Below are 26,722 nucleotides of genomic sequence, written 5' to 3'. Positions count from 1 at the left end.
TGGGCACAGCTTGTTTTCTCAAGATCACACTATCACACAAATTCAACAGAAGACCGTCCCATTTTTTCTTACTTTCACTTAGTGCACATTACAATACCAAGGTAGCTTGTGCACAAACCTTTTAGAAGGAATATTTCAGCTGGAAGGCACCTACAACGACCATCTAGTCCAGCTGCCTGACCGCTTCAGGGCTGACCAGAAGTTGAGAGCATGTTATCAAGGGCATTGTCCAAATGTCCCTTAAACCCTGATGGGCTTGGGGCACCGACCACCTCTCCAGGAAACCTGTTCCAGGGTTTGATCACCCTCTCAGTAATGAAATGCTTCCTCATGTCCAGCCTGAGCCGCCCCTGGCTCAGCTTTGATCCATTCCCAGGCGTCCTGTCCCTGGGTGCCAGGGAGAAGAGCTCAGCCCCACCCTCCCCATGTCCCCTCCTCAGGAAGCAGCAGAGAGCGATGAGGCTGCCTCTCAGCCGCCTTTTCTCCAAAAAAGATAGACCCAGAGTCCTCAGACGTGTGTCGTCTGCACACATTCAAGGACCTTAACAACCTTTTTAAACCGTGAGGCCCAGAACTGCACACAGCGCTGCAGGTGAGGCCGCACCAACGCTGAATACAGTGGGATAATTGCCTCTCTTGACCAGCTGGCTCTGCTGCATTCGATGCACCCCAAGGTGCTGTTTGCCTTCTGGGCTGCCAGGGCACACGGCTGGCTCCTGTTGAGCCTGCTGCCAACCAGCACCCCCAGATCCCTTTCTGCAGGGCTGCTCCCAGGCCACCCCTCTCCCAGTTTATACTCCATCCCCGGTGCAGAATCCAGCACTTGGACTTGTTCAGTTTCATGCCACGGATGACTGCCCAGTGCTCCAATCTATCTAGATCCCTCCGCAAGGTCTCTTGTCCCTTGAACCACAGCTCCCAGTTTAGTGTCATCGGCAAAATTCTAATGGTGCATTCAACTCCTGCATCCACATCATTGATAAAACTGGCCCTAGAATTGAGCTCTGAGGAACACCACTAGCAAACCACAGCACTGTAATCTTCCTGCAAAGCCTGACCTAGCTTCCAGAGATCATCCAGAGGAGTTCCCTGGTCAGCCAAGCTAAGCCTGCCCCACTCATTTGACTTTTGATTCAGTGGGATTGCCTGCTCCTGTGCAAGGTTCTTATTCAAACCAACCTACAACCACACACCCCACCACACCAAAAACCAACACACAAACACACACCCAAAACATACAAAAATGTCATTCCTAAAAGCTGACCAACACTCATGGACCCCTAAGCCCTCAAAAGCAGTTTCTCAGGGGACATTGCTAACTAGCACCCTGGGTAGCTTTAAGTTTGCTCTCTTGAAATCCAGGGTAACAACTATGCTGACCTTTTTTCTCATTACACCAAAAATTTTAAACTCTACCATTTCATGATCACTGTGGCCAATACAGCCACCTACCATCACACCTCCCACGAGTCCTCCTCTATTCACAAGTCAGTTCTAGGAGGGCATCTTTCCCAGTTGGCTCACTGACTACTTGTGACAAAAAGTTAATTTCTGCAAACTTCAGGAATTTCCCAGACTTGCTTGTCACAGCAGCATGGTACTTGTGTTTGGTTGAGCTACCCACCGATCCTAAATTGAAGTGGGACTTTATGTTCCACTACCATTTAAGAATTGTGAAACAGATGGAATCTTGCTACACAACCACTTAGTTTCACGAATCGCCCCAGAGCATTTGTTCATTTACCTGAAGTTAAAACAGAGCACTGGCTTACTGCTTACAGAGGGCAGATAAGAATGATTAATATTTAACATTCTCAAGTTCACGTATGTGACATAGCTCCAACAAGCTATCCATGAGAATATCATACCTTAATTCACCAGTCACACAGAAAATGCACGTGCATTTTCCTCACCAGAAGGCACGTTTCCCGACGTTAAAATGTACATCCCTTTCTGCATCAGCGACTGCGCAGTATTAGAGCATGCCTTGGTTTAGCACACTGTCAGTCTGCTGAGAGAGTCAGAGTATCGCAGTCACCTCGTTTATCCCAGAGCACCAAAGCACAGCGCTGTGCGCGTGAAACCTAACAGCTGTAACAGAACAGGCTCCTACTGACCGAACCTGTTGACAGGTGTTGAAACTGCAATGAATTTTTCTAGAGGATGGACCTTGCCAAATGCCACCTGGAGAAACGAAGCCCTGTCACAAGGGTAAACAACAGTCCAGACTGACAAGTCCTAGAGAAACAACACACGCAGTAATAACCAAATCTCAAAGAAGGCTTGCACTTGATACGTTTCAGACTGAGTAATCTTTAACAAGGCCAAGCTCCACGGAGAGGGTCCGTTCTGACCCCAGAGCAGCACATGCAGTCTGTGGCTTTGGCACAGCAGATACAACTGCCACCTTTGTACGGTGCCATTCCTACCACACAGTGTTAAAGGCAGCTGCACAACACAGACAGTAGGATAGCGTTCTAATGTGAGTTGGAAAAACATCAGCTAATACCTGGAGGAAATAACCCACCTTCCACTGGGGATAAAGATTAAGATGTGTATATGTGGTGTTCTGTTTTTTCCAGTCATAATAAACTTCCTCAGAAGAAAAACAAGTTTTCAGGAGTATTCTGGGAACAGCAGGTGAGTTCTAAATTTCATTTCATAAAGAATTTAGCCTGAAAGCATAAAATTAAAGACTTTTTTTAAACTCTGTAAGCAGAGAGAATAATCTCCCAATCCTGAATAAGCCTTGAAAGTAAATGATGTTGAAATGACTGCAAATTGCATAGTTTAAGAGTCTTCACTTGGACATGAAAATAACTAATTTTTACTTGATCTTTATACAAATTCAAGCCTGTCTTCTATTTAATAAAAATAAAGTTAATTCACTGAGATTACTAAAACAAGAATTGCATGTGTTGAATTGATTTCCAATACAACAGAAAAATAAAAAGAGGTTGGAAAATGTTGTTATATTTCAGTGCCAATAGAAAGTTTTAGCTTTTAAAATAAAAACACCCAGAAAATTTAGGCTTCTTCAGCTGAAGACAACTCCTCTGAGACTAAACACATATTTCAAAAAGTTCACGTGACATAGAGAAAATTGTAGCGTAGATATATATGTTGTGTTCTGAGAAACAACGGCAAGATTATATGAATGATTCAGCAAAAGAGGGGTGTTGTATTGCATTATGGGGACTGTACTGTGGCTATAACGTATAATCCCTATAGGGACTATTATAGACTAATACAGCAGATACCTTAGACCAAAAAAACAAAATTACTGAAACATCTCAGAAGTATCTCTAAATAAAAATGTTTTCAAGACACAGATATTTAAAGTAGGCATTTGTTGAAAACCAAACAGAATTTTCCTCCCCCCCTTTTTTTTGTTTTTTGCTTTAAAGAAAGCCCACCCCTTTCACAAGTGGATCTTCATTTCTCTATTAAAAAAAAAAAAAAGGAAAAAGCTTGACCAGCAAACTAGTTCTTCCTTCAAACACTAATACCAATGCAATGAGATATTAAGAAGTAAAGCACAGAAAAAAAGGAAGTCTCAAATTCCTTTTTCTTTTAGCTGTTCTGAGCACAACATTGTATAACCTGGAAAACTTGTGAGATCGTGGCAATAGATTTAAAGCTCTGGTGATCTGAATGGGTATGTGATTACATAGGCAGCTGTTCCCTATTATTTGCATCCAACATCTAACAGCTTAAAAGAAGCTGGGTGTTTTTCTTAAAGAGCTCATGCATTCAACCACTTAACTCCCCTCCCCCCCCACAATGAGAAACTCTTTCCTTTAACACTGAGCTCAAGCTCTTTCTTTTGAAAGCAAGCCCACATTTGCAGTCACGTATAATGGCGTATTATAAGAATATGCACAAGGAACAACCATGTTATTGAGTGTTTTTGTTTTCGTGGCAGATATTTCACGGTGAGGTAGAGAATAGTATGGTCTGTATTCTCAAACACCAGCAAAAGCATGCCCTGAAGCTTTCTTGAGAATATTTAAAAGAAAAAAAAAATTAAATTCCAGAGTCGTAGGGCACTACACCAAAAAAAGCATTTACATATGCTACCGCCCATTGCCTGGTGGGCAGGGTGGCAAGCCCATTAGGTTAACCGTTACACCATTAACGGTGCCCTCCTAGACAAGCCTCGTGATCCACAGGGCGGCACAACATACCCCAGGACTCCGGGTGGGCCCTGCCATTTCTTATGAATCTGCGCTACCCCAGTTGTAGTGATGCTCAACCACCAAACACTAGTCTTCAAAACACTGTATGGCCTGTAATAGCTCCTCAGCAAAACTCAGCTGAACATAGCCTCTTCCTCAGCTTCACCACACACCAGACCACATTTTGACTGTGGAGCCCTTGACGCCTGCGTGAGATCTAGCATTCTGCAGCTATCCTCCAAGCTTTCAATAAAAGGTCTCCAGTCAAGGAGGACTCACAAACAAAGGAAAAGATGGCCCCTTGGTCTCAGCTACCGGGACGCCAGGGTTAACATTCCCGTTTCACGTACAGTTAGGTTCAGTGCATATGCTGCAGGTGCTAGTGTGAACATCAAATGCGTATTTAGTAAGGCCTTGACCTTCTAAATTGATGGGACATGAATGTTTTACCCTAGTCCATCAACACTGTCTTTGATATTACACCTCAGCAAAATAGGTCTGTGCCACACTGCTTAATAGACTGCAAACCCACCAATTTCCAAGAGCTGAATTTGAAAAGGCCCTGTTATTCCGTCCTGAACAACCTCGCCCAGAAAGCCTCCCTCCCACTAAGAACACAAAAACCACAGGAATGGCAGGGACCCAGACACTATCACACTTGCCCAGGCCAAAACACAAGGCCACCTCTGATTCCATTAACCACACCCCTTTTTTTATTCTGCCCTCAGAGGTAGCATGAAGGTGGGAGGAGCAAGTTTTATGATGCTTTACTTCTGATCCAGCTCATTTCCCACAGATGTGCATTCTATAAAGGACATCAAATCTAATACATGCCAAGGGAAAGACACTTCCCATTTTAATTGCTGAGTACTGGAACCTCAGAGTCACCCCATTACAACCAAAGATCAGAGGTCTACTTACTCATCAGTTGTAAGCTTACTCTAGCTGAGTCAGTCCAGATGAGCAGTCTCAAGAACTCCAGAGCTGTTACTATCCAGTAAATTAACACCCAGTGTAGCAGGTAAGATTCTCCCATTTAACAGAGACTATTCTGAAGACCTAGCCACACCAAGTATCACTTTACAGGCTCAAAAGTCTCTAGAAAGGTCCCTGAGCATCCCTCACACCTGCTCTTCGTGAAGACTTACTAATTTCCTATTTGTCTAAACACCTGTGTAACTCCCAACCCTGTTTCTCTTGTAGTTATTGGTGGCCAGTTAGCAAATGTTATAGCCTTTCAAGCTTCCAGCTGAAAGCAGGCTTCTGCTTACTGAAAGGTAATCCTTTCCATAACATTAACAAATAGACGTTTCTTGCTGAAAGAGGGAGAGAGTTCTTCAACTCTTTTACAGGACCAGCTGTCTTCCTTTTCTCCCTGCTTTAGTCCTTCTCTTTTTACTGTAGAACTCTCTTTTAACCCATAAAAAGAACTTATGATGCCTGATACTCAGCACCTACATTAATCTGAGCAAATAAAGACTAGCTGCACCCGAGAAGCCTATACCCTGCCCTACAGACACATTCTTTTGATACAAACAGTGATTACCTGTAGAGACAGACTAGAAAAAGAAACAGCAGATTAATTTTCTCTGAGGTCTTGAAATAATGGTTTTGTGAAAAATACTTCAGTTCAGCAGACCTATGGCATCCAGGTCTGGAATAACCATGTGAAATTCAATTTCATGCTGCACAGGATAGTAAATGAGTTAGTAAATTATCTGATTAGACTAAATATGATATCTGTGTAAAGCTTACATTTAGCAAGGAAAGTGTCTGCAATGTCACATAAAACACTTGATGACTAATTTTTATTTATTTTGTCACCATATGCTTTGTCTCCAAAACACTGATATAGCCGCATTATTTTTCTGTTTAACTGGGGGGATAGGTGCAGAAAAATATAGAAAAGAAAGAAAGAAAACCCGACCCTACCGAACTGTGTTTAAGTAGCCTTATCTTGGTTACTTCTTGGCTTTTCCTTTATGCACTTCTAGTACACAGGCCAGCTGTAGGGAGCTCTTTTTCCAGTCACTATTTGGCTGAGTCAGGGCAAACTGGCAGAGGAAGAAGAGGTTAACGGTTCAACATGGAGTTATAAAAACATTGTTTTAATGATTTTCTCAGGACACCAAACCAATTTTTAAGCCTGCAATTTTTATCAAAAGATCAAAAACAACAAAAAGTGTGTGAAAGTCTATACTGGGTAATTTTTAATGGTATAAGCTGAAAGGTTTCACTTGAAACACAAGAGGAGGTGGGGGAAAAGCTCATTGTGACTATTCACATCTAGAATGAACTTCACCAATGACTGAGAAGCTTAAATAAATACTGATTAATTATAGATGGGTACAGCAAGCAAAAGGTACCAACCACCCTTTCCACCCTACTTCTAATGCCTTCTACCACAGTCTTTTCACTAACTGCTTCGGTGATGGCCACCAGAGCTGAATTCACCTGTGCAGCGCTTCGTCCCCACAGACGGCCTGACCTTTTCCTTCTGGCAAGGGGCACTTTGGTTTCGGGTGCTTGGGCCAGGCTGGCAAGGACAGCTCTGCAGCCTCCGGCAGCACCTAGCACGCACAGCAAGCGGGCACCATGGCCCAAACCGCCTGCAGGGAGACAGCCCCAGGCAAACAGAGCGTGCGTCTCCTCAGTGAGGCCCAAGCCCTACCCCTTCCAGAAGGTTCTGCTGCCCACGGACAGCCTGCAACTCCTCAGCAGAGCCCTGCGCCCCTTCCAGAAGGTTCTGCCGCCCACAGACAGCCTGCAACTCCTCAGCAGAGCCCTGCGCCCCTTCCAGAAGGTTCTGCTGCCTATGCCTGTGCCCCACCCCTTCTGGAAGGTCCCGCCCACAGCCTACCCCACCCCACCCCACCCAGGCAGTGCCATTCCCCTTCAAAAGCCAGAGGTGGGACAGAGGGCTTAGTTGGCTGGCAATGCTACTCTTCATGGACCAAAGTGTGGGGGCTCTGCTCTAGGAGTATGTGGCTCCCTGGGTCCTTTTTGAGGTGATTAGACTGGTAATTAACAGATTTCAGGCTGCTAAAGTCTCTTAAGTTCTGAGAAGAGGATTTAAACAGGTTTTTCTGCTTGCAAATATAAGAAATTAATAAAGTTGCTTATCCTCAGCTGCATCAAAGACCTTTCTGTTGTGCTTTGCTCACCCTGTTTTACATGCGGCTCACATGGCATCAAAGCAAAGGTAGCAGAGGCTCATCTCAAACCCACTGTGGCGCATTGCTTGCACCATGGCTGCTCTGTGTGGTAGATCCTGCAGGCAAAGCTCTGGACACGCGTGCTGACATAGTGAATGGCTATTCTCTGGCCCAAATTCAGAAAAATACAGTACCTGATGTGGGGGCAGGGCAGGTTGATGGCCATGCCACTCAGTGCTCGCACCGGCTGTACATGGAGAAGGAGGCCTGTCGGCCTCCTGGTAAAACGAAGGAAGGAAGGGAAGATACAAAATCTTGGGTTCTTTGTAAATGTCCATTACTAAGTAGTTTATTTTGCTGTGGTTTGTGATTTACAGGATTAATGCTTTGCCTGAAATGTGTAGGCTGCAGCAGTGGTTGACAGGAAAAAGGAAGTTCTGTGCCTTTGATAACCGCTGATGGACAGTTAATTTCTCAGGCTAATGGAAGCGGTATAGCTGACCTGGGCAAAAGACTTAGAGCTAAGGAGCCAGATAACAGTGTTTGCAGAGGGAGTAGTTTTCTTGGGGGGTGGCCAGTTCCCCCCTAGGGACAGGTAAATAAACATAAGTTTTATCTGTTAGCCATCTACTTACATCAAAATTGCTTAAATTCTATCCACAGCTGTTTTGCTGGGGAAACAGAAGTTTCATGGATGGTACATTGTTAGTCAGACTTTACACCCTTATTCTGAAGATAATCCTCAACCTGAATTCTTTGTGCTGGATGTATCAGATGGTGAATCGTTATGGGGAATGCCAGGATGATCTAGAACTGATGTAATGAGTTTGATGATTGGGAAACTTAAATCAATTTCGTTTACTGAGCCCCAGTAGAAATCAGAAGAGATCATGGTTTCCAGGTTAAATACCTTTGCTCTACTTTATACTGCTCTAAGTTAATCTTTCTCTATCTAGTAGTCAGAATGACCAGAAGAGGTAATCTTTAACCACTAGCCATTGACTTACAAGGGTCACAACATTTTCCCTTCTGTGATCTAAGTTGTCCTAGCACTGCACATGCCTCATCTTAGTCTACTATATCATGGTATTATTGCTGCTAAAAGTGCTTCCCTCAATGTTTGTGAAGGTTGATACCCCTTGAATACTGTACTTATCTGGGATAAAAAGAAAAAACCCAGCTTTTCCCACTCTAAGCCCAAGAATTCCTGTAGCAATTTCCTCTCAAAAATTGTATGGTCATATCCTGAAGATATGTAAGTCAGCATAGATGCATTGAAATTAATAGGTCAAAGCAAAGGCATAAATTCAGTTAACATCGTTGGATGTGTCTGTTTTCTCCATAAAAGGATGCGGCCTAAATCTTTGACCCAGATTTGCTTGAAAGTTTTAAACACAGTAAGCCATGCCCACAGCTGGTGGACTGCGACAGGATTTTTCCATAGATGAAATAGCCAACCCCCAAATCAGTTTAAGAGTATTGATTATATGCTTGTGAAAGATAGAGCTGGAGTAGAGCCATAAAGATCAACTCAAGTTCTGATACATGAATGTCCATTAGTGCAACAGGTCTGCAGCTGGAATCTAGGGAAGGAAAATCATTAAATATCAGGGTTACAGAGGATTGCAGATCTGGGGTCTCCCTGGACTGGTGCCTCAGTAGTTCCTTTTTAAACCTCTGTACCTTATAGCATCAGATTTTTCAGATCAGAATCTTTTGCTCTAACTCCCTCCTCAACTGAGGGTCTAGGTTCCCATCTCTCTCAAAGCTGCAGCTGACTTCAACCTGAGGTTTGTAATAAAATAGCTGGATAACATGAGGTCTTAGGCCACCCAAATGAGGAAGAGAAAGCTTTTCCCACTCCACTCGCTTCCCCCCACTTACTCTACATGCACACCATGATCCTTCTCTGCGTTATTTTTCTTTTCATATGAACTTCATACTATTATGATTTTAAGTGTAGAGAAAAAAAAAAGAATGAGAACCAATTCAGGTGATCCTTTTTCAGGTCATGTAAATGAACCCTGGTTTGAAAGTCTTCAGTTTGAACTGAGTGGTGAAACTGGTTTTTGAAATCTACTCTAATAAACACAGTAATTGTGCTTTTAAGCCCTTTCAAACAGGCTTTCTAAATGAGCTTTGTTGAACACGTATTTATGATCAAAATTAACCAGCTGCAAAGAAGGTTTATTCTGCCAAAGGGGTTTATACCACTCACAAACACATGTAGGCCCATATAATTTAGAAACAGAATAAATCAGCTCTCCTAATACACTTCATGCACAGAATATTTAACCCTTTTTCTTGCCAAAATTGTTGTTCTTAATTACAGAATCACAGAATTAAGGTATTGCAGAGCCAAACTGTAGCTTCTTACTGTTTGATGTATCTTCCCAGTGTGAAAAACTTCCTAACATAACCCTGTTTTTGCCCCTGTGTGTAAATTATTATTGCTTCAGTTTTGCGTTGGTCTTTCACTGTTTTTACATAAAAAAGACCATTCCTCAGATTTCTATTTCACTCTTCGGATCCTCCCCATTTTATATAAGAAAAATGGTAGGAAAGAACTCTTGCATGGATCAAATTTCATCCTTTGTATAGTGAGACTTAGTCAAGAGGAGCTATGCACATAAAATGGAATCACAGAATTACAGAATAATTTAGGTGGGAAGGGACCTTTGGAGGTCACAGGACAGTCCTCTGCTCTGAGCAGTGCCAACTTCAAAGTTAGATTGAACTTCAAAGTTAGATAATTTTGCTTGGGGTCATATCTACATATTTTCAAGGGAAGAATTTGGCCCTCAGATGAATGTGCAATGTGTATTGCATTATTCGTCCTTGTGTCACCTTTACTAACATTTAAACAAACCAGTTCCTTTTTTTTTTCAAGAATTTCCAAATAATTTGGCATTTAGTTTCAAAGAATTGGACCCAAACCAGTCTGCAGCAGTAATGAATGTTGCAATGCTGTTTCAGACTCTCACCAGTGGCTCTGTGTGTAGTGGGCAGCACTGCACTTACAAGTGCATATCGCCATTTTGAGGAAGAGTTTTTTTTCCAAAATCACAACCCCAGAAATACCAAGTAAGTGGTGTTTCCTCTGTGAGTAAAAGCAACACATTTTAGTTCCTCTGCTGTTTTTGGACAACATGTCGCATTCTGTTTGTGGTTTTTTGTTTGGCTTTTTTTTTTTAATTTGAGGTCTTTTGCCCTCTTTTTATGACTAAGAAAATTGTCAGATACCTTCTGTAGATTTAAAATGCACATCCACATTTCCAGAGTGGCATATAGTGTTTGCACACAGGATTCTGATATACTTGTACAGGTAATTTTTAAGTAAATATTTCCCACAAACCTTGTTCTACTATTATGAGTACCCTAACAACTAGTACTACTACTATTACTATTACTAGTAATACTGCCATCTTTACACCATGTGCATGTACAAATCCCAAATGGGAGCCTTTTCACCAAAAACCAGGCAGCATCAAGACCAAATGAAAAGCAGTCCCTGCTTCAGGAGGGCTTTCTAAATAGACCAAGAGCAGAAGGGAACACAAAGGTTGAGAGCACCATGGAAAAGCCCTAACCACTGGGGCTCTAAACAAAGAAAACAGGCGAAACTGGGGAATATTTTCCCTACTATTACAGGAAGTCTATGAGTAGTAACAGTCATGGCACAGCCAGGCCCCACCGCACAAGAAGTCTCTGCATACACAAAGAATATACATTCGTGTAATGCTGTAGATGCTAGACTGATCTTTCAGAAGTTAGTGGAAATGTTTCTTTGGGCTTCAGTCAATCCTGGTTTTGTCTGACATTTAGTGATCAGCCAGATGGTGATTCACTCCAGAATTTCCCCAGCCATCTTCCTGTTAATGTCTTAATAAGGATAAAAAGTGAGACAATACCAGTGCATCCAAGGGGCTGCATAGCCAGCTGAGACTGATGCGTAGCCATGGCCTCCCTTCTTGTACAGCACCTGAAGTTAGGTAGCACAGATGATTACTGGCACTTTTAACCTAAAAGCAAGTGACTAGCACTGTGTTGTTACAAAACTCTTCATTTCACTATGTTTCTCCAATACCCTGTCACAGAGCACAGAATATGAAAGCTAAAACTCAGGCAGGTGCTCTTTTAGTTTTCCTCTCTCATTTAATTCTCTCCTTCCCTACTCAATGTCACCTGTTAGCATTATTAATTTGTGCTTTGCGCTAATAAAAATCTTTAATAGAACTGTAAAGGAGTACAGTGACGCAGTTGGATCATCTACATTAGGCAACTAACATTGCTTTTACAACTAAGGTTACAAAAATGAGCCATTAAATCCCTGAGAATTATAAATCCTGGAGTTTTTCATAAGGGGAAAAAAAGATTCTTGAACTGTATATTCAGTGATAAGACTGCTATAACCTATAAATATAGCTTCATTATTGCATCGAAAGCACAGTTCAATGCCTTCTTTTATTCATGACTGCTGACATTATTATTTGTATTAGTGGTGTATCTGAGAGTGGAGCTGCACTGTGATTAGAAAACAGCATTTTAGGAAACAGCAATTTAGGAAACAGTAGGAGATTGTTCTTGCCATGACAAATTTGCAGTCCAAATGCAAGGCAACCTAAAGGAGAAAAGGCATGCTATAAATTGGTAAAGATGAGGGTGTTCCACTGGCTTTGTAGTTCAGGTTTTTCTCCATTACACAGTATCGTGTGTTTGAATTGATTACATGCAGGACCCTTCTCACAAAAGCAGAGCTCTGACTCTTAGAGCTCATATATACTGGCCTCCTTCATCCCATCCTGGCAGTGGTGAGGGAAGGTATCTTAACAAGGACAGAAGTTTTATCTGTGTTCTACCAAAGGTCTAGTTATACTAAAGCTGGAAAGCAAAGAGAGTGCAAGACACAGAATTTTCCAGATTTGATTTCGCAATGGTTTTCTGCTGCTGGATGAACACAACCAGCCAAAACCAGTAAACTGACCTGGTTCCCCAGTTCTGTGATGTATTATATTGAAAACTTGGGTTGTTTTGTTTTTGTTGGGTTTTTTTTAAATATTACTTTTCATTAAGACTGTTACAAAATACTTATGTTCTAACATAATAGAAGCATGGTAATGGAAGCAAGCAATGAAATACTAATTAGTTAACTATCAGGGAGGTTATTGTACTAAAGGTGTGACTTTAATTTATGCTTAGAGAAATCTCAGGTTCAAATCCCATATTAGCCTTCACAAAAAATGTGAAATTTATCATGCCCTAAATTTGGGGCTTTATGCAATGGTCTAGTTGTTGATTATCTGGATTAAGTCCTGAAACATGAATTTAATTCCTGGTTTTGCCACTGGTGTTCAGGTAGGCTCAACTGAAGCCAGACTCTTTCCCCCATCTCGTAGGTGTGCTAGAAAGTAAAATCTATTAAAAATGTGACAGGCTCTTTGAGAGTTCTGAAAATTCCTATGCATAAAAGACAGTAAATCAAAATTAAAAAATGAAAAAAAGATCGGTAAGACCCAGCAGCGAACAGTAAGATTAGCATTGTGATCTCAGTAATTGATGAAATCAGTCTTGCTGGATGAAGCAAGCAATTAATATGAAGACAGAGTAAACACTCTTCATCTCAGGCTTAAGCAAAACAGGCAGCTGAAAAAACCCTATATTTTGCATTTTTCCCTACCCACATATGCTCCTTCTGAAGGGAGAGAGAAAATTGAGATTTCAGAGCTTTTTTCCATTCTTTAGCCTGTTTGACTAAAGGTGACTCTGGCTCCGTGCAATGAGGGCCACCTCCCTCCCCCAGATCAATATTTTAATATGACTTATCAGAAAGAGAATGAATTGTTTACTTTAAAACCTCAGGATCCCATAAAGGGCGAGAGGAAGGTGTCCAGTGGAAACTGAGGCTTTCAACAGCTGACCATTGCTGGGAACTCATAAAAGAAAACCAAGGCCTCCAAAGATCTGAACACAGTGATATTCAGCAAAATGTCACGCAAGAGAATCTGACAAACCCAATGACACACCAGAGGATCATTCGGCAGTTGTGTCAGATGGTAAGTACCTTCCTGTGCTTGATTTGTGTGAGGAAAAGGAAATGCTAAAATGTACTAACAAAAATAATAACAGTAGAAGTGAACTTTGAATACTAAGCACTTCAGCATACCAAAGTAACTGCAAATGCCTGTGGCCCATCTGTGTTAATTTAACAGGATTTAATGTCTTTTTTTTAGTGATGTCTGCCTGCTCTATTAAAGAGATTAGGCTTTTATCAATGTCAGCTGGCAAGCCTTAAATGTTGATTGTTAAAAAAAAGGGGAGGCAGGGAAGCTGACAGTAAGCATGGTTGGACTAACCAGGGTAACAGGAATGCTTTCGAGTCCAGATATACAAAAACGACAGGGTCTATGGCCCATATTCAGATACTTCTGGGAAAACCCTCTTGTTCTTCAGATCTTCTCAACTGGAACATGCTAGTAATTTTCTTTATACAAATGTCTAGCAGAAGAGAAGCAAAAAGTAGATTTTTTTTTTTCCCCTCTGATGTTTATACTTTGCTTTCACCCTGTACTGTCCAGTAGCTTCCCCGTTGTTTCAGGGTTTTCGCTCCACTGCAATACTAAAAACTAGTGGCCATTTTTCTTTCTTTCATACCTTTTGCCTTGGAAATATTCCTGTTGAATTGCTGGAAACTTCCATATAGTTGTGGGACTGTAGAACTGCCTGCTGGCAGCTGCATCGTTTGCCTGGCTATCTGCTGTCACACACATTTCACAGTATGGATCAGAGGCACTTCTGCCAGGGTTCCACTGCTCTTTGCACTGTATCTGCCAGTGATTGTTGGACTTTTCCTCAGAGAGCTTAATTAGAGTAGGATCTTGCCTGACCTTTCTTCTCTGCTGGAGAGAGAAAGCTGAGTCAAATGTGTATGAGGAAAGGTAAGGAGGAAAAACACTAATGTTGTGATGAATTCAAAAGCAATGCACAGTACTTATGTTCCTTTGGCATTCGTTTCGCATTATCACCAACCAGAACATGGGGATGTTTGTTAGAAACAGCCTCGTGGACCTCAGGTCTACAACTGCAAACTGCATCCTTACTAGACAGTATGTTCTGGGTGTGCCTGTGCATTTGCCATCATTAATTCAAAAAACTCCTGGCTGTTTTGATGCACAGGGTGTGCTGCAGCTCCTTTCTTTCTTTTAGAGGTGTCTCCTTCGTAGCTATGGTTCCACAGTGGCCTGACCTGTGGATCTGCAAATCTGCCTGACAGTTCTGTGTATGTGTTCAAATGCACAACTCCTTCCCACTACAGCATGTACAGACTCAAAACACAGACAAAATCACTGAAAGATGAAAAGCACTTGGAAGAGTCTCAGCCCTGCCCAAGCATTTATAGGCTTGCTTCCTTGAGAAGGATGGAAACGATAGAGCAGCTGTAATAAACACATTTGAGAAACAAAATTGTCTGACCTGGTAACCAGCCAGCGAAGGTTCATTTCTCTGCTACGTACCAGCCAAGGGCCACTCAGAACTCAGCTCATACTGCCAGTTCAGGCTTTCACTGAGGTTTGATGATACGTACTTGCAAATCAGTAGTTAAAATGGACCAGAGCCCCAGTGAGTCTGCATTGACTGATCAACACTGGTTGAACTAGATTAGATTTAAAAAAAAAAAAGACACAAAGTTGGATCAAAAGGTAAGGATTGCAGAGGAAATAACTTTTACACTGTGCAGAGTGTACCGGTGGTTGAGGTGTATCCAGTTTATGTAGGCAGCCAGGTAGTTTGTGTGTTAGTGTCTCCTCTCTGCTGGCACCTCAACTTTTAATGCTGTAGAATCGAGTGAGCTAAATTTCCTTACCTGACAATCTGCATATAAACACCTGTATTTGGGAACCCTGTGACCTCATCCTTAATTACTTCCTGTCACAGCTCCTTCCACTCAAACCAGGGCTGCCGTTTCTGCCGTAGCCCTCAACCTGCATCTTGTCTGGAGAGCAGATTATTTTCTGCATCATTTCCTTCAGAGACCCATGTTTTCCTCCCCACAAGCTCCAGTGCTTCAGCTGACCTAGTGGTAGTTGCTCACACACAATCTCTTATTCTGGGGCATGCAGACCTGTACTTCTTACAAATAGCAGCGTGCCCTGATTCAAGCTAGGGACTGCCTCTCCTTACAAAAGCTGACATTTGAAACAGAGACCACTTGGTCTCAACAAGTACAGAAATGTGACCTTGCTCCACAGCTGCACCACATTCAGCATACATACCTCAAACGTTTACATTTCACAAACAGCTGATGATAGAGATTTGTGCCCCTCTCTCTTGTTTCTCAGCTGGAATGCACGATGCGAGTGCTGACAGCAGACTGAGAATAACGCAGGGGCACTAAGGCTATTAATGCGTGGGAGTGACACATCACCAGGGCAGTGAATTAGGAAAGATAAAAAATGAGATTGACAGGAAGGCTAAGCCCTTAGGAAGAGTCCTCTGGGGACCTGAGAGTCTGCCTTTTGAATGCTTTAACTTGCTTAACAATCTTTTGATAAAATGCAACCAGATCCAGAAGACAATTGGAAAGTCTAGCCTTATTACATATGAGTAGCAAATGCTCCCGAATATGTAAAAATGGGAATGCATTTACTGAGCTTAAAAAACCATGACAAGGATAGTTTAAAAGCAGTATAGCAAGATGTTCTGTCCTCATCTCTTGGCGCAAAAGGACAACTCCATCCTTCTCATAGTGCTTCTAACCAGCCCATACAGCATTCTTTTTTGAGTCAGGAAGCTCAAGCAGCTACAAAAAACATTCCAATACTCAGCATATACAAAACCTACACAAATTCACACAAAATGGAACATTAATGTTTAATGTAATCTGCTCTGCTTGAAAGACTTTCACCAGTTCCAGGGGAATAAAGGAATTCCACTCTGTGGTCTGTCTCTTCTTTTTTTTCCCCTTCCTTTAAGTTAGCCAACTTCATTACAGTTATCAATTGGTTACCAATACTGTTATTCCTATTAATGAATATTCACTAGCTGGCTTGCACTTTCACAAAGCTACATTCTATCTACACAGGTCAGTGTTTCTTCCAGTTAATATCCAATATGATGGATGATCACACTAATTGACAGTCTTTATAGACTGAGGAAAAAGTGGATACATGGAACAGTAAGATACAAAGGGTACTGCTATTCACCCAAACGCTGGTTTCTAATCTCCTCCCATCCCTGTGCTCCCTTCTCTGTTTTCTCTGCTTCTCTGTAGCACTCACATGTGATGATGACACATAACCGAATTTCCATGGCTTTACAAATCACTGTGCATCGTGTGACCCACAGTGACTGTTTGTGTGCTCTTAGTCCGCTCCTGATGAACAGGATCTTTTATGGGATTTTACTATACTCACTGAGGATGTGCAGAAATGTTATTAGACCTGCAGGCTAAACAAACACAGAAGCACAGTCTGTCCTATTAAACTGAAAAAACTGGCCTGGGAAGAAATTAAACAGCACAGTCATGTGTATGTTAGTTACACTGCTTAATTCACCATTGCATAGGTGTTGGCGTGTCATAGAAGAACTTGCACTGAACAAAACGGGTGAAGTGAGAATAGGAGTACAGACCAACTTGCTGTCTTGTAAGTGGGCCAGCTCCAAAATGCTGGTGAAAGCAAGTATATGGAAAACAAATGTAATCTTTAGCATCATGATTCCTCAGATCTAACATAGCTCTGTGAAAGTCAGATGCTTATTCTGAGCTGCCTCCATCAATAAGACATAGGTCCTTGCAGAGAATGATTCATCCCCCCCTTCATAAATTAGGCTCTTAGGACAGGATCGATTACTTTCTCAAGGTGTCCGTCCATCTCCTTTGCCTGTACAGGCATGCTTAAAGCTACTTAGCTTTTAGATCACTACAGCTAGCTAGGAAAAAATATTCACCTCAAAGAAATTCTGAGCCCTGTCTCGCACTTCCTTGGTGAGAACCCTGATGTACCACGTATAAATATGCATAAACATGGTCTTTTTCTGTGTTTTGCAGATCTTTGAAGCCCCCATGCTGAAGTCTGCAATGTGTGCATATTACTTCTTCCATGGACTAATGATCTCCTACTACCAGAGCTGTGGAGTGTGACAATGGTGTTTGTGTCCAGTCTATCAAACGCCATTATCACACTAAATAGCTACTGATAGACAAGACATCAATTCAGAAAAGTACGTGAACTGCAGCAATATGTTGTCCCACTGTGCTGAGGAATAAAATAACCTTTTATTCATGTATGTCAGGATCACTATGCTCTTTCTTTTATAAGCAAACCCACCATAATATGTGGGAAATACATACTCTGCTACGTGCATTCCAGATTCCCATTGTAAAGCACGCAAGTGACCCAGGAGGTGGAGGAGAGGTGGGAGTGCAACAGGGGACATGTGAGCACAGAGACAAAGTGGCATGGGAAGCCAAGACCTTGAGCATGGTGCCAGCGATGCAGCCAGTCATTCACCTGCTCAATTCGTCTCCTTCTTCTTGAACACCCTTCTCCCACCGGGAGGATAGAGGAGAACACCACCTGCGCTCCCAATCCCTTTAACATAATTCCAACGGACATAAAGTGTCTTTTGAGAGACTTGTGCCAGATGCTTCTCCACTGCTGTCCCTCTTCCCTGACATCATCCTTCTGCTATATATTGCACCCGTTGGCCCCCTCTTCCCTGGTCTGGTTTCGCTTTCAGGAACAATAAATGTTAATCTTGACTACCAGATAAAGCATGAATGGATGGACAGAAATACCCTGATGTTATTCCTCCTTTCTCATGTTTCCCACAATACACAGGAAGCTCATTCAAACACATTTCTGTAGCAGCAGTACCAGCCTTTCGGTGTGTGTCACGAAGGCTTTCTGCTGGGTCCTGATGATGAGTCCGTCCCTGTTATGTCACTTGATATGGACCTGTCACATCACCAAACTGCAGCTGCCATGTACATGGCTCAAATCTAGCCACAGCAAACAAGCAGCTCTCATCACCTGATCCCATGTGTCACAAGAGCAAATGCATATCTACTGTGTGTTTGGGGCAACATGAGCATGGCTTATGGCATAAGTGAGCTTTTAGTTGTATAAAAAGAAAAATGCTGCAGGTCCTTTGTGAAAAGGGTAGAAAGAGAAAGGCGAGGGCTGGGCTGCCCCATAGCATAAGGCTAGGACCTATATTTTGTCTGAAAGGAGCAGGTGATGAATTGGAATGACTGATGTAGTGGGCCAGATCCAAAACATCTGGCTCAGACTGGGCATCTATAAGACCACTAGGAGTTAACACTAACAAGGGACATTGTCCTGCCACCGCTGCAAAAGAATCAACCTCAGTCATCCATAAACACAGCCAGAATCCAGCAACAGAAAGGCTCCCAAAGCCAGTATTCTCCTGCTGTCCAAGACTCAGTAAATCACAGTAACTTCACAATACTCACAATACACCCACAATATTTTATGGCAGACTCACAGTGATGTCAGCAAAGCTGCAGATAATTACGGCTTATTCTTCAAAAGGTCTTTGGTGAGAACGAGCTTCTAGCTGAGGGAATCTTTGTGCAGGTAAGTTGGGGGCTGGGCTGGGCAAGACAGCCTAAACTCCTTTCTCTTTTCTCTGGCTTTGCAGGAGGAAAGCAGAAGTGACCTTGTCTGCAAGGCCCTTTGTGTAATGGTTTAGCAGCAGCTGCTTTTCTTCTCAAACTTTGATTGAGAGAGAAATGATGAGCCTTCCCTCCCTTACCACACCCACAGTGCTTTCTAGGGAGCCTGTACCAGTCCCACTTGCCCTTCTCCTGATTACTTGCCCTGCGATTTTTCGTATTTGAAGAACATCTTATGATGTTTCTCTCCTCCCACTCAGTAAGCCTCATGTGCTGCTTGCCTAAGCACAATATCCCTATCATATCAACAGAAAAAGCCGGAGATTAGGTCTGTTATTTTGGACTTGCCCTACAATTCGCAATGTCATCACAGATTATTCCATGTCATTCATTCTGTTAGAGGTGCGAAACATGAACCACCACTGCTGGTACTCCACTGGTGGAATGGCAGTACAAGCCCCCCGGATTCTACTTGTAATGTTATTGAAGGAAACCCATGTAAAATATTCAGTGAAACATCCAGGAGGGCAAACAGTTCCGAACCTTCCCCTGGTACTCTGTGGCAGGACAGCAGCGTAGATTAATTCTCTCTCCCTATTACTTTCTTACCGGTATTCTCTTAAAACTCAAAAAGTTATTCACTGCGGCTTGTAGAGCAACATGATCTTTACAACACCCACACAAGTATTAGATAGACTGAAGTTTCCTGAAGAGAAAAAAAAGAAATTAAGGTGTAATGGGGCTGCATCCCTGCTGTTCACTGTTAGGTTATGTGAGGTTAAGCTGCGGGAGTTTTACTGAGAAGTTCCTCCAATAAGAACTGGATACAAATTTCTCTTGCTGTGTGGTATAGGGAATGGATTGGGAAACATACTGCCTGTTTTCTAACGGGGTCCTCCATCTTACATCTCCCTGAAGTGGATAAATACTCAAGGCATTCAAACTACATCAGCTGCCTTCTGAAGTTGCATCCTCTGGGGCCAAGCAATTTTTCAGTTTCAGAGAAAATAATTCTGCACTCCAGATATATCTCCCCAGATTTCAGGGCCAGGCTGACTGTTTTCTACACCCGCTGACTTTCTCTTTGTGGGTGAGATTGTTATTTAAGATCTAAAGCTGGAATGAGAGTCCGCAGCTGATTCCCAGCAACTGTGCACTGGCCTTCAGAAGTGCAAGCTGTCTTCCTGAATCTGTGGAGGGCTGATGTGCTCTGATTCATTCATTGCTACCACTGAACTCTTCTGAACATTCAGGTGGCATTTTCAAACGTACTCAAGGTTCTATTTTGAAAGGGACTGAGGAGGCCAGTTCCACTGAGCAATAAAGTTCTCAGGGACACAGACACTTTTTGGAAAAAAGACCAACTTAAGAGTTATGTGCCCAGTATTTTGTGGACAGGAACCTGTACACTGAAATCCCTTAGATGTTTTTGAAGAACATTACCACTGGAGCTCACATGTTTTTTAAAGCACTTAAAAACTGCAAAAGAGCAGGTAGAATTATCAGTTTATCTACAGGGACACATACATCTAAAAACTCAATGCCTGTAGGCCATTCATGTGATTAATTACTTTTGAACAACAAGAAACATCCAGTAGAAGCTTTATTGACTCCATTCTTGAGTGTTTTATCATTGTTAGTCAGTGTAATAGAATTAAAATCACAAAGCATTAATGCTTCAGCCTAAACTACAGTGGTGTCCTGTGAAAAGCATAACATTTTAAAATTGCTATCAGGATGCAGTGCAATTCATTCATTCTGTGTGTGCTTAAGAATATTTATTAATATAATAATGCAACTGCTAGCAGGAAGAATTAGCCTCTAAGTGATCCTTTAACAAATGGATTCCAGTTTCTGCTTTGCTGATGTCTCTGCTGGGATTAGAGTACGTATTTATTTGACTTGCTCACAAAACCCATGCTTTGGTTGCCTTATGTAAATTAAGGCAAAAAGCAAACTTTGGCTCAGATTAAAACAGTCTGTAAAACAGGTAGCTGTTTCTCCCACTCATCTCAGTGGGCCATTAAATCTAGAGCCCAACAAGAATACTGTTTACTCTACTGATAATTATTATTTCACTCCTTACAATTTGGCAGACATCCACCTGATGCTTGCTGGTAACACAGGTACACCAGGGTAAAACCACAGTTCTACTAGGTGAATCTTTGTTCTACCAATGAAGTCAGCCAACATAAATAGGACAAAACTTCCTTTTCCCAGTCTGATTTCATGGTCTAGACCTATGTATGAAGTTCAGTTTACATGTACTCAGCTTTCATTCTTTTTCAGATAGCCAGGAAATACTTCCTGATACAGGGTACACATGTATTTTCTGTAACAGCAAGACTAAGGTGGGTAGAGTGGTGAGTTATCGGTCTACAAAGAACAGCAATTATTAGCACAGTCTTTTTTTTTTTAAATCTGACATGAAATTTGAGACATGGGCAGACAGTCTGTTAATCATAACTTCCCGTCAGTCTTTGAAGCGCACACTGGAGCTCTCTCTCCATCACTGTCAGACTATCTATATTTTAAACTCTTTATACCGTGACCCAGAAATGTCAGTAAAGAATCGAGGATGTTTTTGAGAGGGGCCTGCACGGACAAGGTATTCCCACCACAGTGTTCCTACCTGCCAAACAAGACAGAAAGGAAGGCAGAACAGACAGCTCAGCAGGTGTGAAAGAGGGTGGGGCAACAAGGAAACAAATAAAAGGCAAAGACTCAATTCTCTACTTCCCTTAGATATGCCAAAGAGCAATCATTTGAGTACCATGACAGAGCAAGGTTCTAAAACTTGTCAAGATGTCTTTAACCTGAGGTGATCAGTCAAGCATTTTCTATTTTAGGTAGCTATTAATGCATAATTATTTCAATGTAATTGCACATGTAGCTGAACTCAGGGGCAATGACAGAATTTTAACTGGATCATGTGACATTATTTTAACTGAAGCTTTTGTTCTGTTACAGAAAAATGACTGCTTTAAACCAGTGTACTGCAGGTTTTCCTATTATCATCAGTTAGACTTTCCCCTGACAGAAATTCAGGAACTGTGACTCACAGAATGTTGTAATACATCAGCAATGTAGTATGTCTATTAACAAACAAAACGTGTTCAATAAACTCCTGAGCAGTGGAAAAGCATCTATTTTAGCTGGGTGTATGTCTATTTAATCCAAATATGACGGCTTGTTATTATATAATGCTCCATGTACACATTTACTCTGTGAGATCAACAGTAAGAAAATGAAAATTAGCTTTTGAGTACAGCTGTCAAGTCTAGTTGAAAGTGTCATGGTTTTAGCTGGGATAAGGTTAATTTTCTTCATTCTAGCTGGTATAGTGCTATATCTATATCTATATCTATATCTATAGTAACTCTATCCCAGCTAAAACCATGACAGAAAGATAAATTTAAAACATCAAATCCATCAAAAGAGAAATATAACCAGAATGTGGCCTGAGTCCTTAATGCTCCATCAGTGGGCTTGGAGGACAGTTCCCCACAGAAGAAAACATTCTAAAAGGTTCACTCATACTCACTGCCAGGGGCAAGAATGTCATCATCTTTCCTTAGAAGGCAACACAGAGCACAGAGCCTTCCATTGTATCATGTTCCATATCATGGACATGTGGAGCACAAACATCCTTGTTCAGATCTATGGTTTCTGCTGTGCTTATTTTTGCCAACAGGTGTAAACAACACCTTCTCCAAGTTGTTGACTAATGGACAAGGAAGAAAGTTATGACTCAGTCAGCAAACAACTGCAGGGATAGAACTATGGTCACGGATGTGTGCTCTGAGAATCCATCTAAGCTTAGACACTTGCAGGATTGAGACCTCCACCTTTCCAGACAAGGATAATACTCATTGTCTCTGTGCCATCATCAGTATTGAACACACCAGGTAAATGCAATAAGGTGATGTTTTTACACAACCAGGAAATATCAACGAAACTAATTCTCTGAAGTTGTGGGGGTGGGAGAGTGTTAGTTTCCCAAACTCTGTCTCTTAGAGATCAGAAATATCAGGAAGCTGAACACTTAAAATGGGAAACAGGAGCAAATTTCCTTCCCAAAGATGCTACATGCCTCTATCATACTTGGTGTTTCTTGAACAACCAGAAACCACCTACTTTAGAAAGCTAGGGAACCTCTGTTCAGCTCCTACATGACAGACAGACAAGAGTACTGAGCAAGTGTCAGTAAGACCATCTGCCTCATCTGTGCCACAACTCCCTCTGCCTGCTGTGTTTGATAATTCCTTCAAAACCTCTGCTCTGTTTACTTTTCTACCTCCCTTCTCTTGTGACACTTCACGTTCTCTGCAGTAGCACAGCATCGTCATTCACTTTTACCTTGAAATAAATGGCTTCTCAGCCTCAATACATTGTAATTGTTTTGTCAAGGTTTCATTCTCAATGTTTTGACCCAGCTTTCAGACACACTCAAAGTTTTCACCTGTCTTCAGCATCTTCTATTTAAAAACTCATCTTTCAAATAGCCTTTCATACATTTAATTTTATGTGGACTGAAATACCATCCTAATTTCTGCAATACCATTTCACAGTTGGTCTCCTCCACCTAAATTAGCAGGAAACTATTAAAAACTCAAATGCTTCAGAACACCTCTGGAGAACTTCATCCCATCTAACAGTAGGAATTTAAAATGCAGATGCCTGTCTGACAGTTCGCTTCCTTCTCCCTCAGTGGAGAGACACAGGCACTATTTTAGCACAGTAAATCTAACCTATTTCAAATGTTTGTTTTTCAGATGACCTGCACTTTGCTCTAAATTCCATTGAGAAGACCTCCATTAACTGTAAAGGGAGCCCAGGATGACTAGCCTAGATGTTATGTCTACATTGCAGTCAGATGAGTTTCTGTCTCTAGTGTCAGCTTGTCCTCAACTGTTTATCTCTTATTTGGCACCTGCTGCTTATCAGTACAAAGCAGAACCTAGTCTAAAATCGCTTTTATCTTCCTCAGCACTGATGGGACTCTTACACACAGGTATTGGTTTCTGGCACCACCTGTTATTTAGTAATCACACAGGGATAAGAGATCTGACATTCAGTGTTTGTATTCTGTGCTAGGCACTGCAGGTTGGGTTTTCAACTACCACCTCCCGTAAACTTGTTGCAGTCCTCTGGCATGCATAGTTCCCTCCTCTGGCTGCAAATCCCCACATAAGCTACACTTAAGTTTAAGTTTAATGGAGCACAGTATCTTTTTTCAGTTCTGGCTCTACCTAGGCATTTTGGATAAATCATGACTCTTTAGCAGACAGGTACTGGCCCAGGGCACCTGTCATGTTCCTTCAAAGAACAACTTTATGCTACGCAGAAAAGTCCTTGTACTTTTTCTAGTTGAAAATGCTGCAAGGTACTGAAATACCCTCCACATGTAACCGTTTATTTCAGATCATGGCTGTTTGGCAACATGCAGACTCCAAACCTCTACCCTACAATAGGGTCAGTGCAAGCACAACAGTACTGTGCCATGGGGTTCACTGTAGATTCCAGGAAGCTTGCATGGAAAGCAAGGAATTCTATGGAGAATCACACAAGTTTCTCATCTTTTAGCTGATGACATCACTTTGTGAGGACCTTAAAGATGCTAGCTAATTTTGTAGGGGGCAGAAGACAGATATGTCCGACCATGAATGGCTTTGTCTTACATGAAAAGACATGTAAGTGGGAGAAAAAACTACAAGAATAGGATTATAGTAGGATTACTATATGCAAAAATCTGGGAGAGGAAACAATTTTTTTATAGCAGCCTGAGCATCAATACTGTGCAAAACTTGTACTAAGTGGCATCTTAAATATATTGACGTTTATGTAGCAGCTGAACCCACAGGGTCACAGGCACAGACACATAGAAGGGAAGATATTCTCCAGTGACCTGTGGTGCACTCAGTGTCCAAGACCCAAAATGTGCAGATACCAATTCGTAGAAGGGTTGTAAAATAATCCAGGCAGATGGTTTAGTTTGTCTTCAAAACCTTGCCTTGGTGTTATATCTTGGGTACCGAGACCATAGAATCAGCTCCTTTCTTTGTTGCTGGCATCAGCATCAGGATGACTCCAAAATAATGTCGTAAGGTTATGCATAACCTTATAAAGTTATGCCCCCACCAGGTCATTGGTGCCTATCAGTACTACATATCCACAAGAGGAGTTTTCACAAGATGGGACAGTGCAACTCAGCGCTCTGAAGAAATGAAGTCTCTAGGTTCTCTTGCTTTCTTGGGCAGTGTTTTATTTATAGCCGATGAGTTTGGTAGACTTTTGCTTTTCACAGATGTTGCTTTCCTCTGTTTTTGATGAGTGGTTCGGAGAGCTTTCAGCCCCAGCATCTCACAGTACTTATTGCACTGGTGGAGGGCTCTGAACTGCTCAATGAAGGAAATTGAGCAGTTGCCTTTAAAACCTTTGTATCTGTAGCAACAAAGAAAAAAAAAAGCCAAATGGGATTTCAAGATTCATTTTCAGCACAGGGAGGCAGAGCATGACTGTTGACTCATAAGCAACCTGAAAACATTAAGCAAGTCTCTTCCACCCATGCTGTTTTGAGACACACTAATTCTGTCACAGAAGTCAAGCTGAGCCATTGAGAGGTGAAGGAAACCAGGCAATAAGTAGTGACAGAAGAGGGAAAAGGGTTAGGGAGGCATGGTTCTGCTGTCTGTGTCCTGGCTACTGTTTTTAATTTTATTTAGTTGGGAATATAATTGTCTACTGGTTAACTTTGTCTCAGTAATATATAAATGAAATCCACATTCAGCGTCATTCTCTATAAACAGTTCTTTTGATTACCATGAAGAGGAAAGGTTGCCACATGAGGTGTTGTCAGAACCAGAAGCTGTTTTCATCCAAACATGTACATAGCTTCTCTGCTACGCTCCTCCCTCACCCAGGCTTGACTACAAGATGTCAAGAAGCCAAGCCTCCTGGGGAAGAAGGATGTAAGGAGCGTTCCTGTGGAAGGCAGTCTCATCCGGCCTTCAGAGCTCCCAAGCCACCACATCTCCCACAGCTACCTCTCCTTCTTCAGTGGGCTAGCAAAGCCACGGAGTAGGCAGAGCATGTACATCCCTCTTCTCCTCACCCTGCCACTGGTTTCTGACATTCCTTCTAGTGTCTGCTCTTTAAGCTCTATCAGCTTTTTTTAGAAGATGCAACTGGTTTTTAAAGGAGTAATTTTTGGTGAAATTACCAGGACAGAGAAGGGAGAAGAAAGGCCAAGGTGCTCCTCTCCTTTTCTGGCAACCTTAATAAATATATGTCCTACTCTGTTCTCTTGGTTGACTGGACATACAATGTCCTCAGATGTGAACTGTGAGTTATCACTGCACAAAACCCAAACAAGATTTAGCACTGAAATTAGCTCAACTTGCTCACTGCACAGCATTCCAGAGAACTTCTTTTCTCATGCAGATCGCTCAGTGCTAAAGAAAACACTGTTGCTCTGAGAAGGTCAAACTCTTTCTGACAGATAAGCATCTTTATTGCAACATAGTTTGCCAAATTTCCTTCTACAAAAGCATGGTGCCAGTGGTGAAAATATAATAAAATACCTTGCAACAAAAGGAGATGATATTTGCCTCCATTTATATCTAACTGACCTGTTTTGCATCTCCAGTGTTCCTCTACAGAAAAGAAATAGAAAAGTTGAAACCTTTGGCTGACTGCTTTCCTAGCATCAGTAATTCCACTCGGAAGGAAGAAGTCTTGTTGGTGGATAATGC

General features: G+C 42.0%; 1 protein-coding gene and 1 long non-coding RNA gene across 5 annotated transcripts in view; one reads left to right on the top strand and one right to left on the bottom strand.

Moving 5' to 3' along the window:
• The first annotated feature begins 1,890 nt into the window (after positions 1 to 1,890).
• On the top strand, positions 1,891 to 23,758 carry LOC135310508 (uncharacterized). Of its 4 annotated transcripts, none has more exons than XR_010370591.1 (6): positions 1,916 to 2,482; positions 2,583 to 2,640; positions 7,711 to 7,928; positions 13,193 to 13,386; positions 17,379 to 22,876; positions 23,744 to 23,758. It is a non-coding gene; the product is annotated as an uncharacterized LOC135310508 (long non-coding RNA). The 4 variants fall into 4 exon arrangements; XR_010370592.1 differs by lacking the exon at positions 23,744 to 23,758 and having other exon boundaries at positions 2,231 to 2,482; positions 17,379 to 18,930; positions 22,663 to 22,677; XR_010370590.1 differs by lacking the exon at positions 23,744 to 23,758 and having other exon boundaries at positions 1,891 to 2,482; positions 17,379 to 18,104.
• Positions 17,698 to 26,722, bottom strand: part of ALPK2 (alpha kinase 2) — a 61,581-nt gene continuing 52,556 nt past the window's right edge. Inside the window, exon 11 of the mRNA XM_064438347.1 lies at positions 17,698 to 25,412. Coding sequence (XP_064294417.1) covers positions 25,178 to 25,412 — 235 coding nt within the window. The 3' untranslated portion in view covers positions 17,698 to 25,177. The remainder of the gene's footprint in view (positions 25,413 to 26,722) is intronic.

Source organism: Phalacrocorax carbo, chromosome Z, assembly GCF_963921805.1.
Source record: "Phalacrocorax carbo chromosome Z, bPhaCar2.1, whole genome shotgun sequence".
Classification (NCBI taxonomy): Eukaryota; Metazoa; Chordata; class Aves; order Suliformes; family Phalacrocoracidae; genus Phalacrocorax; species Phalacrocorax carbo.
The sequence above is the reverse complement of the archived record's forward strand: the minus strand, read 5'-3'. Positions and strand labels throughout refer to the sequence as shown.